The sequence below is a fragment of the Micropterus salmoides genome, unplaced genomic scaffold (assembly GCF_014851395.1).
Source record: "Micropterus salmoides isolate LMB-PRFRI ecotype aquatic unplaced genomic scaffold, ASM1485139v1 Ms_hic_scaffold_16, whole genome shotgun sequence".
Taxonomy (NCBI): Eukaryota; Metazoa; Chordata; class Actinopteri; order Centrarchiformes; family Centrarchidae; genus Micropterus; species Micropterus salmoides.
In genome coordinates this window covers 28,945,116-28,963,223 of record NW_024040707.1, presented here as the reverse complement: position 1 = coordinate 28,963,223, position 18,108 = coordinate 28,945,116, and the positions used below count along the sequence as shown (strand labels likewise).

The window sequence follows — 18,108 nt, the reverse complement described above, 5'->3', positions numbered from 1 at the left end:
CCAAGGGGAGGAGACCATCACTTGTTGGCTGTAGTCGGCCTGCCAGGACCACAGCAGAGCTAATCTGTGTGCAGAAAAAAACAACTTGCTGATAGATGATCTGCATGACAGCCGTATGGACTGATGTCTTTTAGGCCTCCCAAAGTCATCCTACAGTTTTTGCCAGTGATGGATTATTGAAATGTGCTTAAGACTGGGTTATTGCCACATGTCTGTGGTTAATAAATACTTCTGAATATCTCATATCCATCTCTTCTTCACTAACACTGTGATGTCTGCTGACTTGTGTGTGTTGTCTGTAGGATCTGGGGTCACCCAGCGAGAAGATCTGGCCTGGCTACAACGAGCTGCCCGCTGTGAAGAAGATGACTTTCACAGAGTATCCCTACAACAACCTGCGAAAGCGCTTTGGAGCGCTGCTCTCAGACCAAGGCTTTGACCTCATGAACAAGTAGGATTCTTCAAGGCTGTCTTATTTCACACACAAGGCACAGCATTACGTCTCACACACACTGCAGTGTGTTTTTACTGCACTACAGTCAGCCTGACATTGGGATTCCAACTGATTTTTTGGCAGTGTGTGCATGTGACAAACCACTACAGCTATTAAGGCATGTGTGCACTGGTTCCAGTACATTAGTAAGGAAAGTTTTAAAACACCAGCTTGAAGTAATCTGTTTTGATAGTATTACTGTTAGTCAACATAGTTTGTATCCTCAAAGGCATTGTATTATTTTCCATCCAACCCTGATAGAACACAGACCAATATCAATGAAAGGCAAATGTCGACCACTAATATCACACTCAGCATGACTCCTACAATGGAAATTGCCTTACTTGGATGAATGCATTGCTACCCTGTCAAATTCTGTTACTCTTTCCAGCTCTTTATTCATTCAGTGTATTACTGGCAAACTGACTTAAAACATGACAACAGTAGCGGACTGGTAATTTATCAACATGCCTCAGCAGCAGTCCCATTCCATCCCCTTGTTCCGTTTCACACACACACTCACCATGGTGACGCTCCACACTACAGGAAAGTGTTTTAGAAAACACACATTTAATACGGAAACTAATTCTCACACAGAGAGTAATGGGATCATAATTCTTTCTTGCACATTCTGAAGATCAGTGTTGTTTAGCAGCTGCAAAGAGCAGAGACAAGCTTTCCAGCTCTCCTCTCAGATCCTTAACCACCCACACGCTTTTGCGTACACCTGTAAATGACAAAACCATACCTCTCTGTTACCTCACAGCTGCAGAGAATGGTAACAGCATGTCCACTGTGCTGCTGGAGGGATCACGGTTCAGTGGAAGTTTGGCACCTGTCCAGCATCTCTGAAAACTTCCAGCTGTCAAAAGACTGGAGAGGCGTTAACCCAGGGACAGATTCAGACCGCAGGAGGTCAAAACGTAGAGAAGTAATGTTTGAAAAGCTTCAGACAGAGCGGTGAAGTTTAGAGGTGTAGTTTAGCAGGTAGACTTGACATAGCTGTTTGGAATTTATTTATTTACCCCTTCAAACTGTGGTAGGTGCAATAATAAGGTGAACCAGATAAGAGATTTGAACTTCAATCCTTTCTTTGCGTGGACCGGCAACGAGGTACAACGAGAAGTGCGTGACTGTGGCGGCGGATAACAGATTGGGAGTCGTTACAAAGCAAATACAGTGACATTCACAGTACAAGTGTTATTGCACAGTACAAAATATTTAAATAAAAATACAAAAACACTGTTAGTGGCATCGTGTTTTTGCTTTGCGTGACTAATAAGACCCAATCAGGAAGCCAAATGTGAGTGTCTGCGTCATCGTTTTTAAAGTCCCTCTGTTTTCGCCTGTCCGCCTGTATAAAAATGAAAACCGAGTGAGCAGCATTTTCAAACTTCTGTTTTTGGCTGTTGGATTCACGTTTTAGTCTGCATGGCATGTGTAAACTTGGCTGCATTTTAAAATGAAAGAGTAGTAGTGTGGATGTAGTCTTAGTAATTAGTTCCATCATCTCCGGTATAAACAGGTCTGTATGGCTGGAATGAAAACCAGCCGGGCTCTTGGGTTGTGCAGAGGAATAAGTTCACAGGTCCAGGAAGAGTATACATTCTTGGAATTCCCAAAAAACTCCAGTCATTTGGACACCAGGATTGCCCTTTTCAATGCCAGTTTTGGCCCCGTGTGTCTTAAAGTTGGAATCATTCTAGTCCCAGTCAGTAGCCCTTCTTAGGGATTCCTTCCAAATAAAAGAAGAGACGATTTGTTTACTAAAATCTGTCCTGGTGTTAATCATTTACCTCACTTTCCCCGCTCACACGAAATCAGACCCTGTTAAAGGCTAATTATGACAATTAAGCAGCTCCACATTATGCTGTGTTGATCCTGTCATATACAATTAGGACTCCATGCACAAACCCACTGGCCTCTCATGTCAGAGCTGCATCTTGTGGCCAGATTGTCTGTCTGCGTGTAGTTTAATGAATACAGCAGATTTTCAAGTGACACCATATAGTGGCCTATATTTTAAACTGGATTTTTCTCAACTTATTGGAGATTTCTATACATAGCACAGCTGGTTCATATGCAGCTTTCAAATGTTCACCTCAGACCCATTGGGGAGGAGAGTAGAATCATATCTTGTCAACATATTTTTATTTCGTTACAGAAGCAGGTAGTGGTATTGGCTGCTAGTGGCAGCTAACAACATTTTGAGCTGTCAGTTTCACCCTCGCTTGGCAATTTTCTTGTCACTATTTCTCTGGCACTGGCACAGAAAGATGACGTCCCCAGGGTTAATCCCTCCTACAAACCCCTTGATTTGTTTTCCAACTGGAGTCTTTGAGCAAAACACCAGACCTGTTTCAGTTGCTGGAAAAATCAGAGATGAGAGCAGTCGTTCAGGGGTCTGGAGCCAGGTTACATCTTTACCAAAATAAAGTCAGAATTAAGTTTTACAATTTTTAACCATTACTCTACACACAGAGGTTTTTGTATAAAGAATCAAAGTCCAAACAACCTGAGCTGCCTGTTGTGCTTCTTTATTGAAACATGTACTACCATCTCCATATGAACACCGATCATCAACTGTTTTCCAGATTCCTCACCTACTGCCCCAGTAAGAGGATTTTATCAGACGAAGGGCTCAAGCACGAGTACTTCCGTGAGACACCGTTGCCCATTGACCCAGCCATGTTTCCCACCTGGCCGGCCAAGAGTGAGCAACAGAGGGTGAAGAGAGGCACCAGTCCTCGTCCACCCGAGGGAGGCCTGGGCTACAGTCACCTGGTAAGGACATTAGGCTCCAATTTCTCCATTACATACAGCTACCAGGCTTTCTGAACGCCGTCTGTGTTAAATAGATTACAGACCTACAGGCTTCTGCTTTGTGTCCGGGCATTTCCTCCTCGTGTTTTCCATGATGAGCACCCTTTAGTCCCTAATGTCTTCAGCAGTGGTCCCACCCACCCAGAAGCTTAAGGCTGATACTGATATTTTTCAATGAACGTTAGTGTTGATATTTGCTGTGTTACCAACAAATTAGACTATTTCATGCCAATGGCATTGGTTGTTTATCTCGTCAAGGCAGAAAAGCATGTGAAACAGACTAATCACGGGACATAAAACTTCTCTGAAACCCTGGGAAATAATACAAACTATGATATTATTGATGAACATGTCCATGCATTCTTGGGTTTTCTAAGGCAACCAGTGTAGTATTGATTAGTTCTAGGGATGGAGATCGTTCATTTTTATTGATATTGATACCCTTATTGAGACTGCTTAACGATCCGTTTCTTTATCGATACTTTACTATTATTTAGTGATGGTTATTTGGTAAAACCAGACCCAACGGCATGAGGTAGGCCTGCACGGTATGAGGAAAATATTCAATGTGCGATAACGTTATATATTGAGATGACATATCACTTACGATAAATAAACATATATTGAAGTGTACATATTAACTGCCTGTTTGTTTTTAATTTAATATTTTAAATCCAGCTAAATGTTGTTTCTAGAGCAGCAACATTAATGTTTACAATAGCAAAGTAACTCAGTAACTTTATCTGACACCACAAGTAGTGAGTGACGTTTAGAAAGAATACCATCAGTCTGTATCAGTCCCTCCTCCTCTCTCCTGGCTGCAGGTAACGTTACCAGGTAGAAGGAGGAGCGGCTGGTTTGTCTCAGCCAGCAGCTGAGTTTTTAAGACTACAGTCCAGTCTTTGCTCCAGACAGATGCTTTCTATTTACAGTCTTGTTTTTAACATTTGGCTAATGCCAAGCTAGCGTTAGCTGTGCTTGTATAAAACATACAGGATGAGATACTGAGGACAGAGATGATTAAATTAACCATTTCTACATGTTTAACGTTACCTTACAGACAGGTGGATTGATAAAGTATTGTCTTTTTACTTGCGAAGGTTTTATTGCATGTACTTAAAGTAACGAGCGAAGTTGTCATCAACTAACGTTACAGTAGTTTGGAGCTAACTTAACCCTGTGACGGGGCCACTCCTCGCTCTGCTGCCGCCGCCACTGAGCGTGTGTGTGTGTGTGTGTGTGTGTGTGTGTGTGTGTGTGTGTGTAGGAGCCCACAGAGAGCAGGCAGAGACTGATGATTTTCTTATCCATTGCAAAATAAAACCGAATCGACGCTCGAGACATAATGTTACGTCATAGGACCCGCAAGTCTCAATAGCAGTATCGATAAGCACGAACCTTACTGAGTTTTGGGTTTTGAGAATTTTGGAACCGGGTCTTGATCCCCATCCCTAATTAGTTCTATAATAAATGTGTAAGAAATTAAACTGCATGATATCAAAAGAGTGACGAAACTGACTTCGACCATTAACCAAGAGTTAACTTTGTTTCCATATTCTCTCCAGGGCGATGATGACCTAAAAGACACAGGCTTCCACCTGACAACCAGCAACCAGGGAGTGTCTGCAGTCGGTCCAGGATTTAGCCTCAAGTTCTGAACCCAAAACTGCAGGACATCTGGTAGTCTCGCTGAGAAAGAGGGAGCAGAGTTCTGGGATGTTCTGGGTCGTTGTTTTGAAACTGCACAGTGTCACTGGTTTACATCTGTAAACCAGATCAATATCTGATCAATTACAACTGTTACCAAATAGTCAGGACTGTCTCACAGCAAAGACTGGTGGCTCAAACATGTTGAATTTCCAGAAAACTCTGCGTCGACTTTTTCCGCTTTGTCTCTTGTTTTCAAAGCCATTTCACCAACTCAATGTGGCCATTTTAGCTCTTAAAGGGGAGACACAACTATACATCTGTTAGAAGTTTAGCTGTCATGTTTGACTTTTGTTTTATTCTCCCTTGTATACTTCATGAGAGAGGACCAGATTTTATAAATGGGTGGTATTTCTTGGCTGCCTGAGCTACTGTAGAATGATGCAGCATTGGCTGTGTTTTCCATCCAGCATTATGTTAGAAATTGAGGACTGTCAGGTCACCTGACGACAGGGGACGATGTTTTTGCTAGAAATAAAGTTTGAAACTTTGTTTTGTCTGACGTTTTCCCTATATTTATAAACTCCATCCAAGTTATGCAAACACAACAGCACACTGCCAGAGGAGAAAAAAAAGGAGGGAAGTCTAGCCCCAACAAAAAAAAAATCCAGCCTTGAACCCAACTTGGTAGTCGTTGTCCAAAAGTGATGTCATTCTTTGCACTGCACACTTTGTCTCAGTACTTTGTTCTTTCAGGGGAAAAGAGGGCCAGACTTTGCTCTGCCTTTGTTTTTAAATGGCTGTGCGACCTCAAATTTAAACCAATAAATTCTTTGATTTCGAGCCGAAGAAAAATAAACAGAACAGTTTCATTCCCTGCAAGACCGCTTGCTGCTTTCACTGGAATGGCCGCAGAAAATTTTACACATCTTGGGACGTCTAGAGCCAGCACTAAATGGAAATGTTCATTAATCAGTTTTATCTATCCCCTGCCCCCACCGGAGCCCTTCTGCAGATTATTACACCTGATGTGTTGAATAAGCTTGGAAGAAGAGCTGCTAGTGGAACTGACTGCTCAGTCTCTGGAGGCAGACTGCTGGCTTCACTGAGGCTAGTAAAGTAAGCTAGACGTCTGAGGTGTTCCATATGCGGTTTAAGGTCCAAATAATTCCAAGGGCTGTAGACAACACTGCTTATTCTGGCTTTAGTATCTTAGTTTGGTCAGTGCGTAAATTATTGAGATGGCATGCTAAGCAAGGGCTTCTGTAACTTTTTCAGGCCAGTAAAAAGAAACACATGGATATTTTTGGATGAAACTTTCCCCCAGGGACCTATAGTGGAAAATTTTATGTTCACCGTATATGAGAAGATACTCCTATACGTTCCCTAACTTGCTTAATATCTTTTGAATTAAACCACTGTGACTCTAATTAGTTCCCATTTTGCTGGAGACACCCCAAGAAACCCTGTGTGGCCTTGGACCCCATTACTGCTTTAGCAGCAAGAGCTTTGAAGCATTCCGGGCTTGATGAATTCAGAGTAGACGTTTTGGTCTCAAACAGCTGACGAGGGCTGCAAGGATCTTTCATCACCAAATAAAATGCAAACCACAACATCTGTCATGAACAGCTTTTCACAGTCAGGTAGTAGTTTAAGAAAGAGTGTACTTGTCATGGAACATTCATTATTTATTATTAAAACACGTGACAGTTGATGACCGACATAAGTAAGATAGTTAAAACAAATATGTGCCCTAGTGAATGAGGTCTCCTTGTGACCGTGTGTGTGAATGCGTTTTGTTCAGTGTGCTGAGGAGCTGGAATGGCCTTCAGTAGCGCACACGAACTCTCCACGAGTAGTTTGTGAGAATTTTGTCTTTTTTCTTCACAATGCAGGTGTATGTGCCTTCGTTGATGGCATTGGCCACTATGGTTATGTGGTCATCTTTCAAGGAGATGTAGTCCGGGTGAGAGAACTCCAGCAGCTCCCCGTCCTTGTACCAGCTAAAACAGGAGTCTTACGTTAGTGCGTCCATGAAATCATACTGCATCATCGCTGCGGTAAGGTGGACTGATAACAGATTAGAGATACTCACTATACTTTGCCTTTCTTCGATGCTATTTTCTTCCCACAGCGAAAAGTGAGCGTCTTTCCCTCGACGACCAGCTTGTGCTTGGTCCTCGGGGGTGTCGGGGTGGGAGCCATAGTGGGGAAGGGGAATTCTGAAGAGGATTCAAGGGGCATAGTGATGCTCCAAAATAAAATGTGTAAATATCTTACAAGGATCCCAACCATATAACAATCATCTGAGAGCAATGTGCTAGAAAAAAGAGATTTTCCTGTACCTCAGTGTATTTCATGGAGAACGGAGATATCACAACTTGCTCCCTTAACCTTACCTCGCCAAAAATCAAAATATCTGTTACAAACCTTATCATGCCAGACACTTCACAACCCCTGACCTGCTGGCGCCGTGGCTGTCTTATCAATATAATCTCTCCCATCTGTTTTCTGACAAACACAACAGGCCGCCTTGTGATCAACTTAAAGTCTGCTTAAAAAACAGTCGCTCTCGTTAATGCCGCAAAAATCCAAATTGACCTTCTGTGTCTAACCCTCAAGCCACAGTCTGAAATTCCAGCGGTTTGGAGTCACTCAGGAATTTTCCACAGCCGTACAACGTCTCCCAATCAACAATGAGGAACAGATTACTGCGAGCCAGAAATCGTATCCTCTTGCCTCTCTCCACACTGTCCCTTGTTGCTGACAAAAACCTCAGAAAGCCACAACAATCTATGGGCTGTGATGGTTAAGAGGAAAAATTTCCTGTTGTGCAACATGAGACCTCAGCACCAGTGTGTCCCACAATAACCCTAAGGCTTAGGCTGTCAGATTGCTGATGTGTCATCAATACTTGGTGCAGAGCCAGCCATCAACAGGTACCTGTCAGTGCTCTTGGCTAAAACACACATTGCCTTCCTAGGGAAACTGGTATTATCCAGAACTAAACACAAACTCCTCCAGTGGCAAGTGAACTGTCCCTTCAAATCAGATTCTTTAAAACCACATCACAGCTCTGCATGGAGGGACCTGTTGGCTCTTGTTGCTTCATTGGCAAATGGTTCACAGCGGCTCCTCGCACCCCCACCCCCCACCCCCAACCTACCGTACCCGGACTGCTGCTACTGCATCTTACCGTAACAGAAATCACAGCTGGAAGGGCAGTGCTTCTGCATCAGCTTGCGCTTGCTGTCGCAATAGCCTTTCCGAGCCCAGGCCGGACAGATAAATAACCGGTCCAAACATCCTGGAGGAGAGGGGGAGATGGAGTGAGTAGGAGGTTGAGGAGGATCAGACAACAGCTCTCAGTCAGCAGCAAAACAATTTGGATCCCCAATCCAGTTTTTCTTCCAATGAAAATGACTCACCCTAATGCACGCTAATGATGACTCATGAGTAATTTATAGAATATTCATTAATGCGACGTTGGCTTTCAGTGTCAGTATAGGATATAGACAAACGCTGTAGTCATCGTAGTCATGGGTTTTCTACTACTGGTCTCTAGATGTAATTCTTCTAATGCCAGGATCAGACTGCACAATATGTTTGCTTTTCGAGATGGTCACTAGGTCAGATTAAGCTGTCTTAAATTCTTGCCCTGACGTGGCACACTACATGATGGACCTCCACCAACCATAGCTTGTCATCTTTTCTGACTTTCACGGCATGTGCATGTGTCATGAAGGTGGTGTAAGGGGCAAAGGGGCAACATCACTCCTCTTTCACTTTGGCATGTTTAACGTGTACCAACAACGTCACGGAACCTGTTGTAGACGTTGTCAAACTGGATTAAAAAATGCAAGGCTTCTCCGATGCTGCATCAGTTGTCTTTCACTATGATAAAATGAGCAATGCTCCGTGCTCATTTATGTTCCAGACAACGCATGTCTGTTAGGCTTGACTTTCAGGCCTAATCAGTCTGATCCCAGGCAGGAGGACTGGTTTTGCTGTTTTGGTCTTGACAAAGTCTTCCATTCATTCAGGCTTCAGTGGTTCACCTTTTGGATGAATGCCAAAGGTCTTCAAGGCCAAATAAGTCCATTCGCCTTTGCTTCCTGAATGACTGACAACGTCGTCATTTTGATTTACAATTGTCAAAGCCCATTTGTATAGTAAAGTAAGAAACAAGGATTGTGAACATACCATAGAGACGGTGCAAACCCCACACGTCATCCTGTGTGATTAGCTTGCGCCCTGTCAGCGTTGCATTCAGGTGCATTATAGCTTTCCGGTCCATGGAGTGCATGAGTCCCAGGACGTGGCCAATTTCATGAGTTGCCACATGGACAAGATCTGTCAGCCAAACCCCTGCGACATACATTTACATTTATTCATTTAGCTGACGCTTTTATCCAAAGCAACTTACAATAGCTATACATGTCAGAGGTCGCACGCCTCTGGAGCAACGAGGAGTTAAGTGTCTTGCTCAGGGACACAATGGTGGATGTCTCACAGTGGGAATCGAACCCAGGTCTCCCACACCAAAGGCAAGCATCTTATCTATGTGCTGTCACCACCCCAGATAGATACTGTTGGTTATTTTCTCTTTCCGTTGCCATTTACCCGACAACCTGTCCAGCTGAGCATCGGCTTCATCCATCACCTTATGGGTTAAATATTAGCAGATTCAACAAACATGATAAAGACACATGCCTTTCTTCCAGCTGTAGCGCATGTTTCCCAGAATCCAGTATTCGTGGTCATCAAAGTGGATCTCACCAATTGGCGGGAAGAATGCATGAGCCAATTCTCCTGTGATGCCGTCGAAACAATGGTGCAAGTAGGACTGCAGGCAGTCTGTGTGGTTGACGGGGTAGAAGCCTGCCAAGAGAGGGAGAGAGAGAGACACATACCTCAGAGCCGAGGGAAACCCTCACTCCATTATTTCTGCTCTGTGTAGACTACAGCGGGGGGATGATTGATTACAAAAGACAGAGCTTTTTCTTCAGCCTTCACCCTGCAGGATGACAACCATTCCTCTCACTGTCATTGAATATTTATGCAGGACCCTGGAGTTTGCACCCATAGGGATAGATAAAGCATCATTTAGAATGCCTCACCATGGGCTGACATGTATGGAAGTTGTAAAGCTTTTTTTTTTTTTCATTTAGAATTATGAATCATGCTGAATATAAGCTTGGTAATATAGTTGCGGTAGTGTGATTTAATAAGTTTGGAGCCGAAGACATTTCGGCGATGACAGCACGGAGAGAAAAACAGTAACGGCAAAGCAGAAGTCTGGATCTCAGAGCCAAGGAACATCTGTTGGGGACTGATGCAGCCACATGCAGAGTACCCACCGATCTTAATGTCTGCTTCTTGGTCAGCTGGCACCTCTCTGAAGCTGAACGGCGAGACGTCGCTCCACATGCCAAAAGCCTTGCCAATGCCTCGACGCGTGTCACTGGCATTTATCAAGTTTGTAGGGTAGGAGAGCAACCTGCTCAGAAACAACAGCATTATGTAGTTAAATCTGGTCTCCACACACATTCCTCTACAACAGAGCAATATGCCAAAACACAATGGCTACTGTTCAGAAAGACCACAATTCCCACATGCACTGCAAGTACAGCTCCATTACTGAGATTTTATATTCCCTTAGATTGTGGCTAAGGTTAGACTGATATGGATCATTTTTATAAGAATCAGATATTCATCAGCTGGTAACATCTACTGTCAATATGTAAGAGATGAAGATGTCATTTCACTAATTCAGGAACGAAAGAAATTTGGTTCAATGATTAGCCTACTTTTTGAACCCGGTGGCCAAACCTTTCTAGTTCAATCCAGTTCATCTTATAAAGGACTTTCTGGGATCATCTTTTTACAGCTCCAAATGTGTTGCAGCCAACCAATAGCAGTGGGGTTGCAAAGCACCACCATATGCACCTTTATTTTCCTCTCAAATACAAGCAGAGAGTTCTGCAAAGCGATCACTGTCCGATGATGCACTTTGAACTTTTGTTGGTCCTACAAGCTTCAATGGACGTCTTGACTGACATGAGATGAGAAGATACTGACAAGCTCTTCAATTTGAGGTAGATTAATCCATTCAGGTGCAGCTTGCCTACACCAACAACAGTATGACTACAAGATCTTTAAGTTTGCCATAAGGTTTGCTAATACCTACTTCAGCTGAAAAATATCTGTGCTTGTGTTTCCCTGCCAAAACTAACATCAGTCTTAATTTCCCAGGAGGATATGTTTTCCTTTTTCCATTTTCTACAACTGTAATTTGCTGTTGCGTTGAAGGAAGAAATGCAGATGAATACTTGTATGTAAGCTTGAACTTGTCCCACTGGAGCTTCTCTGGGGTAAGGGTGTAGCGCTTGTTCCTGGAGAGGTGAAGCATTTGTGACCGGGCCTCTTTCCGGACCCCGATGAGCAACACAGTGGTGTAAGGTTCTTCCTTGGACAAAGAAAAACCTTTAATTAATCACATCGCACTGAAGTGAAGTTAGGGAGGGAACCTTGAGGCTATAACTGGGTTCTAATCTAAAGATGATCAGTGTGGATTAGGCTTCCAAAAGAACTCAATGAGAGATAATATTTTTTGTTAGATCAAGGCGTATTAAAAGCCTCGGAAAGGGTTTGATGTTTGACTTGTTTTTATCTTGACCCTCAATTGCTGTTATTTTACTGCCTTGCATCTGGATGTTATGCATTAGATTTCCATGCAAAGGCATTCTATCTCATTGATTAATAAGTCCACTTTCCAACACTTGAAGTTCAGCCTTGATTATGACCCAGGAAGCCTTTTCTCCTTCCTCTCCTAACTGATAGACTTTATTTTATTCAGTTTGGAAGTGTTTGCAGTAAGTGTGAAGGTCTCAATGGGCTTCAAATGAAGCTCTTGTCAGATTGTCTAATAGCATCTGAAATGTCCCTTTGGAATCTGAAGTTCTTCCAAAACAGACTTGCCAACAAACACAGTTATTTTACACAGCAATTGGCCCGGGTGTGTGCACTGTCAGACATTTCAACTTTTAACTTGAAAATGCAAGTTAACTCAACACGATTGCCTTTGTTTCAACTCACAGATTCAAGTTCATCAAGTTGATATAACTACAGTGTTCCAGTTGTTTCAGCGTTGTTTTTTTTAGTTGACTGAACTTTTTATAACTTGTTTCAACTTTAACATTTCAACGCAAGAAAACTTCTCTTAACTAGTCTAACCAACGTACGTTTCTTCATTATTCTAACTCACAGTTTCAAGTTAAAACAACTTAACCACATTTATCATACTTTTCATTTCAAGTTAAAACAATTTAAAATCCAAATTTGTTTCACTTTACATGTATAAAGGGCCTTTCAAACGGACCGCAACACCGCTGCGCTATGAAACCTGTTATTTTCAGTGGCTTCCACCACACCAGGGCAGTTTGTTGCTGCGATGAACAACAGCGCACCTTTTGGCAGTCAAAGTTCAAAATGTTTTTTAAAAGCTTCCTATATTTATAATTTATTAGAAAACAGATATTGACACATTTTACTCTGATGATACTCGTAAAAAGTATCTGCACCGGATACTCGTTTAAAAGGAGTACTCGCTCAACCCTAATAATTACGTGATTATGTCTATGTTTCTCTCAAACATAAAAGACGCAGCAACTAGGCTATTTTTTTCCCTCTTGCTCCAATCCCCACACACCCGCCTTTTTTTCCCAACTGATAACTTACATACGCAAGTTCAGTCAACACGACAAAAGTCTCAAATAGTCAACACAATGAATTAATGCAAGTTTAACTTTCCAAAGGTCATACAGTTGAGTTCAAAATCCAAAACTTGTCAGAGCTGTGAAAGTAGGCACATTTTGTACCTCTCCCTCTTTGTGTTACTTTTTGTGTGTAAAACTGAGCCCAACACCATGAATGATTCCGGGTGAAACGTGTGTGCCGCTGTCCATTTGTACCATTTATCATGTTGAGACTGCAAAGACACACAAAGGACATAGAGTTCTCAGATGGAGACTGGGGAAGCAGCAGGATGCAGCCAAGAAATGGGCTTCAGTACGCTGCGAAAAGTGCCTGTCGGATCATCTAACAGCATCTCAAATTTCCTCCAACAGCAGGAGTCAAGGGGCTGCGTCCAACAAGTTTTTTAACTTCCCGAAACATAAAATCTGACATGCATCAAACCTCCACAGCCAGGTGTTTGGAGGGGTGAGAGTAAGCAGGATTTAAACTTCTGTAAGAAGGAGGAGATACTGACTGCTCTGTTACCAACATTTGTACGACACATGACGTCCCTCTGTCTGATGACAGGTTGTTGCCTTAAGTGTGATCAGACCACGCGTTGTAAGAAGTTTATTTAATGCATACCGAGGCCTTAATGGCATATACAATCATACCTTACTGTGGTTAATACACTAGGATGAAAATCATCGTAATGGCAGTGTTTCCCAACTTGGCTGTCAGGACGCCCACAAAGTGTCGCAAGATGATTTATCAGAGAGGAGAGCAAGTAAAAACCTAATTCAAACAACAACTTTTTCTAAAATCTTTGGGGGGGTTTTCTTGTGACTTTGATAGTTTCACTTATTTAGAACACAAAAAAAGTATTCAGTTATAGCATTAGCAAGCAAAAACTATTTGGTTGAACTGGTCACAACCGTTAGACCTATGCAACCTCTGCTCTAGCATTTTCTTACTGAAGATGAATATCAAAGCCACTCCCTCTCGCTTTTGTATTCTACACCCTATCCTCGGGTTCCTGTTCCTGCTGTGCGCCGTCAAGACAAAAAGATCTAATACTTCCTTCATTTCCTAACCAAAATAGTAAAACAGGGGCAGGCAGTCTGGCAGACTATCCACACTGCTGTTGAACTTGATGACATCTCTTGCTCTGATGTTATATATAATGTTTCTGTTTTGCATTATACTGCTTACTGTTTTATACAACAGTTGCTTTCCTGAACTTAACACGCCAGTCTTGTGTTCCGTGATTTATGGGGTGTTTAATGTACTAAGGCCAGCACAGCTCTTTGTGTCATGTCTTGTTATATTCACTGCAAATCTAATCTCACACTTCAGGCACAAATAAAGATGAACTATAAACCATAACGGTTGAAACAAGAGCATTAGACTAAACCCTGGAGCCAGTGGTGAGCGCTGACTCGGAGGGCAAAACTTCTGAGAACAAACTGCCATGCGATTCTGGGGGAAGTCTGGAAGAGTTCAACCCCAGTCACGGAGACTGAGACAATTTGTATATGAGTGAAAACACAAACTGTCAATTGAACTTTTACTCAGCATGCGCCTTTGTGAAGGCGAGAGTAAGGAAAAGTATTCTGACTATACAGTAGATTACATGTATGTAGAGTTTATTGTTAACACTGATATATAGTGTTCATTGATGTGATATTGTATTATATAAATACTTGTGTGTTTTTGCATATTCCGCTGCATTTTGACCTAACTTTATCTATTGACTGATACATGAATACTCTAATGTGTCTTCTACTTGCTGTAATTTATTCTGGAAGCCTACGAGGATCATATCTAAGGCAGTTATATAATCCTCAACAGCAGTCTTCTTGATTGACACATGATGAGTGTGTGTGGCAAAGGAAATTACATAAAGCTATCCCTGATGCTCTGTATCTCCGTGGGTGGTTGGCAGTGATAGAAGTCATATGGAGGAACATATTTATCCATGAATTCACTGGAGATATTATTGTACAGGGATCCATCCCATAGCCTAACCTAATTCTGATATTCCTCTAACTTCTCCACCTTAAACATGCGTTAATTGAACCTGATAGGTAATGCCATGGGTAGGCTATAACTGAGTGATTTTAGCTGCTGATATCCAACTAATGATAAGTTTTAAGAAGTGATGATTGAAATTGCGTGGACAGTGGCTCCCTGTTAGAAGCTGGGAGCTCTGCATAATAAGGAAAACTATGTGAATATGATAGGCTGCATGGGCTACTAGTTTTGACCTGTGATTATCCCGATAACCTGTCCTTGATGACCATACTTTATGTAAAAAAAGTTCATAATTTGATTTAATTCCAAATGCACACAGTTAGTAGCCTACAACACATGAAGGCAGGTTGTTAATCTTTATGTACTTGTGGTGATTTCAGGGTATAAAGCATCCATCAAGTATTGCAATATTTCAATATAATTTTAACTTTCACAGCATAGGCTACTATTGTATCAGTGGAATACTGAATGAGTGCTGCCTCTGTAATACAGTAGCATTAAAAATCAAGTGCTTCTTGTATGTAGCTTCACAGGAACTCAGAGTAAATGTTTAGTCACAGAACTGTGAATAAAGTTTTGTGTTATATTTTTGAAATTATACAGGAAACAACTTGCTTAAATTACATAATAATTATAAACCAGACCGGCAGAATTGCAGTGACAGCTCTTATATAGGCTATTATGAAGTGGTCACAGCCTACCTCTAACCTCCAGGAGGGAAACGCCGTGGTTTGTTGCATCCCTGCGAACAGAAGACTGAGCAGCGCAGCAGCCAGCAGAGGAGCGAAGCCCCAGTTGCCTCTGCTTAAACTTCTGGGAGTCTGACAGCACACCATGGCTCCAGGGGGGGAAATAGACAATCCCTCAGCACACAGGTTTACCATCTATGTCCGTGAACTCTACTTCTTGGCCATTGCACGTTTCGGTGGGGTGTTACTACTTGGGTAGGTCCTGGTGCTGTGTGCGGCAGCGCAGTCCAGCCTGCGGACCGGGTAGTGAAAGCAGTGCTGACTGCAACAGCTCTTCTCGGCTCTCTTCCGCACGGTGCGCCTGCCAGAGGGCTGGTTTCATATTACTGTAGATGGGGCAGGGGGTCAGTGTCGAGACGATCTAATGAAAACCAAACGCGCTCTGTCCATCAAACCACTTGTTGCAACCACTACAGCTCTGTTAAAGCAGAATCAGATGGCTTATTTTGAACATGATTTTTTATGTAATACTGCTGGTGAAAAAAACGTCTGCGCTTTAGGCATGCACAGACACTTTCTGGGCAGGGTAACACAACAGGGCATCACAGTGGGCTGTTGCGCATTATTCTGTGACCCATCTTGCCAACTGCCCAGGACTCCAGACAAAAATCCAATCTAACATGTTATCACACAAAACATTGCAAGTTTCAGTTAAATAGAAGTGCAGCTGCATTGTGCTCTCTTTTTAACATTCTTCCAGAGAATTACATTTTCTTTTGTTTAGACTTTTGTAAAGTTTTGTTCAAGTTGTGTGTCCTCCCACTGGGACTTTAAAGTATTTCTGTCCAATGAGGGCAGCGTGACATGAACTTTGCAGGAGCCACAGTGAGTGTACAGACTGCTTGCACTGGCATGGAAAAGGGGATTTAATTTGCAAATTGCCATACTGACAGTTGTAGAAGGGACTCTGGGCTGCATGGTTGGGTGATGGTCTTGAATCTCATCATCTGATCTCGATTGTGGACCATGCTGATGTTTTGGGTGAAAAATGTGCTACAATATGATGTTATATTTCTAGGAAGAAAGTAGAACAATGGCCAATAACTGAGATGACATGATTATTATTTGGACACAGTGTTTTTTTTTTTTTTATAAAAAATAAATCACAGTTTAATCCTTTTTCACCCTAGCCTCACTGCCCTTAACAATCTAGATTGTGTTGGCCTGGTTAAGTAGCAATATCCCATCCCATAGTCAGGTCTCTGAAGCAAAACAGCAATCTGTTGCCCTTCAGGGACCCTGCATTAACATGTTTCAGTGTAAATTATTGTCAGCATCCAGGAATTGATTACAGTGATATTTTGCTGCTTTTTAAAGTCTGAATTACCCAACTGATGATGAACTTACTTAGTGGTAGCCTAAAATCAAAATGCACTTTTCTTTATTTATAGGCTTTTTTTTTTTGCTGAATATCATTGAATATAGTTCAAATGGACTGGATCAGGATTTTTTGACTAGGCCTTTATGGCAACGGCCACGCATGCTGCGGTCGGACTTGGACCAGGCACCACGGCGCGTGCTGCGAGCGGTCCGGGAGGAGGAGGAGAGGAAACAGAGCAGGGATAGGAGCCATGCTGGCCCAGTTTGGACTTAAGGCGGCTCCTGGCTACTGGCCGATCTGGACCAAATGGGACTCAGGCTGGCCAAGCAACAGGAAATCAGAGCGTTGTGTCCACATCTTTACAGAGACCTGCTCAATCAACATGCCGGATCAAGTACTACTCGACGGGCAGACCGTTCCCGAGCTGACAGAGCGAAAGACTCCGGCAAGATCAGAGGAGACTTAAGCCTAAACGGTGTTTACGTCAATGATGTTTGGAGCTCAGACAGTCCAAATGGATGGACACTGTCCAAACTGTCAAACTTTTTATATGAATCCCCTGACGAAAATGAAAAAAATGTAGCCTACTGCAGAATTATTTACTGGGAATAGGCAACGTGTATGTGCTATAGGCCTGTTTTATTTTATAGGTAAGCTATGTCACCCAATTCTAAGTATTGTGCATGCTGACTTATTGGATTTGCTTATGGGACACTTAAATGGAACAGAGCCATCTTGAACAATAGTCTGTTTATTTCTTCCACCTGTGACAAGTCAAAATGTCTTCTGTGAAGAAAGCCTATGTAAAGTATTAGACATTTTTCAAGTTTTTTTTTACATCAGCTAAGAAGCACTGTTGGAGTCTTCTGAGTTCTAAAATCCCTGTACACAATGGCTTCAAATGGTACTCTGCTTTTGTTTAAACTGTGTAAAGCCTATTAGGACTGCTCAAGTATTAGTGGTATCTTGTTTAGGCTACTTGATAATAATAATGGGGTGTGTTGTAGGCCTACATCGCCATCTCCAAAATACTGTAGACCTATTGCTACTAAACACCTGTATGTTTCATTGAACTGCACTGTAGCCTACCTGCATGCAGTTGCATGCACCACAGTTGCACCTCCACCTGCTCATCAGCAGCTTCTTCCACTTGAAAGAAATAAAGAAACTGTAGTTCCAATTTTCATCCCATTAAAAGCCCATGGTATAAGCCATTCTGTGTTACCTACTCTGAAACAGTTCACTCTTTGGTAGCAATAAGGGTGTGTTATGATGGCGTCAGTTTCTCCTATGCAGATTGTAAT

The 18,108-nt window shown here is 42.4% G+C and overlaps 2 protein-coding genes across 3 annotated transcripts in view; one reads left to right on the top strand and one right to left on the bottom strand.

The window, feature by feature from the left end:
* The window catches only part of cdk11b (cyclin-dependent kinase 11B), an 18,211-nt gene extending 12,727 nt beyond the window's left edge, over positions 1 to 5,484 (top strand). For both annotated transcript variants that reach the window (XM_038723270.1, XM_038723269.1), the window contains exons 18-20: positions 303 to 451; positions 3,088 to 3,277; positions 4,882 to 5,484. In XM_038723270.1, the coding sequence (XP_038579198.1) occupies positions 303 to 451; positions 3,088 to 3,277; positions 4,882 to 4,974 (432 nt within the window). In that variant the 3' untranslated portion in view covers positions 4,975 to 5,484. The remainder of the gene's footprint in view (positions 1 to 302; positions 452 to 3,087; positions 3,278 to 4,881) is intronic.
* Positions 5,485 to 6,633: 1,149 nt separating this feature from the next.
* mmp23ba (matrix metallopeptidase 23ba) lies at positions 6,634 to 15,926 on the bottom strand. Its single transcript, XM_038723271.1, has 8 exons — positions 15,436 to 15,926; positions 11,296 to 11,432; positions 10,324 to 10,463; positions 9,677 to 9,844; positions 9,167 to 9,331; positions 8,160 to 8,270; positions 7,059 to 7,185; positions 6,634 to 6,966 (listed from the first exon to the last, which is right to left on the bottom strand). Exons 1-8 carry the CDS (start codon positions 15,616 to 15,618, stop codon positions 6,792 to 6,794), a joined length of 1,206 nt encoding a protein of 401 aa, XP_038579199.1. The 5' UTR covers positions 15,619 to 15,926; the 3' UTR covers positions 6,634 to 6,791.
* Between the last annotated feature and the right edge of the window lie 2,182 nt (positions 15,927 to 18,108).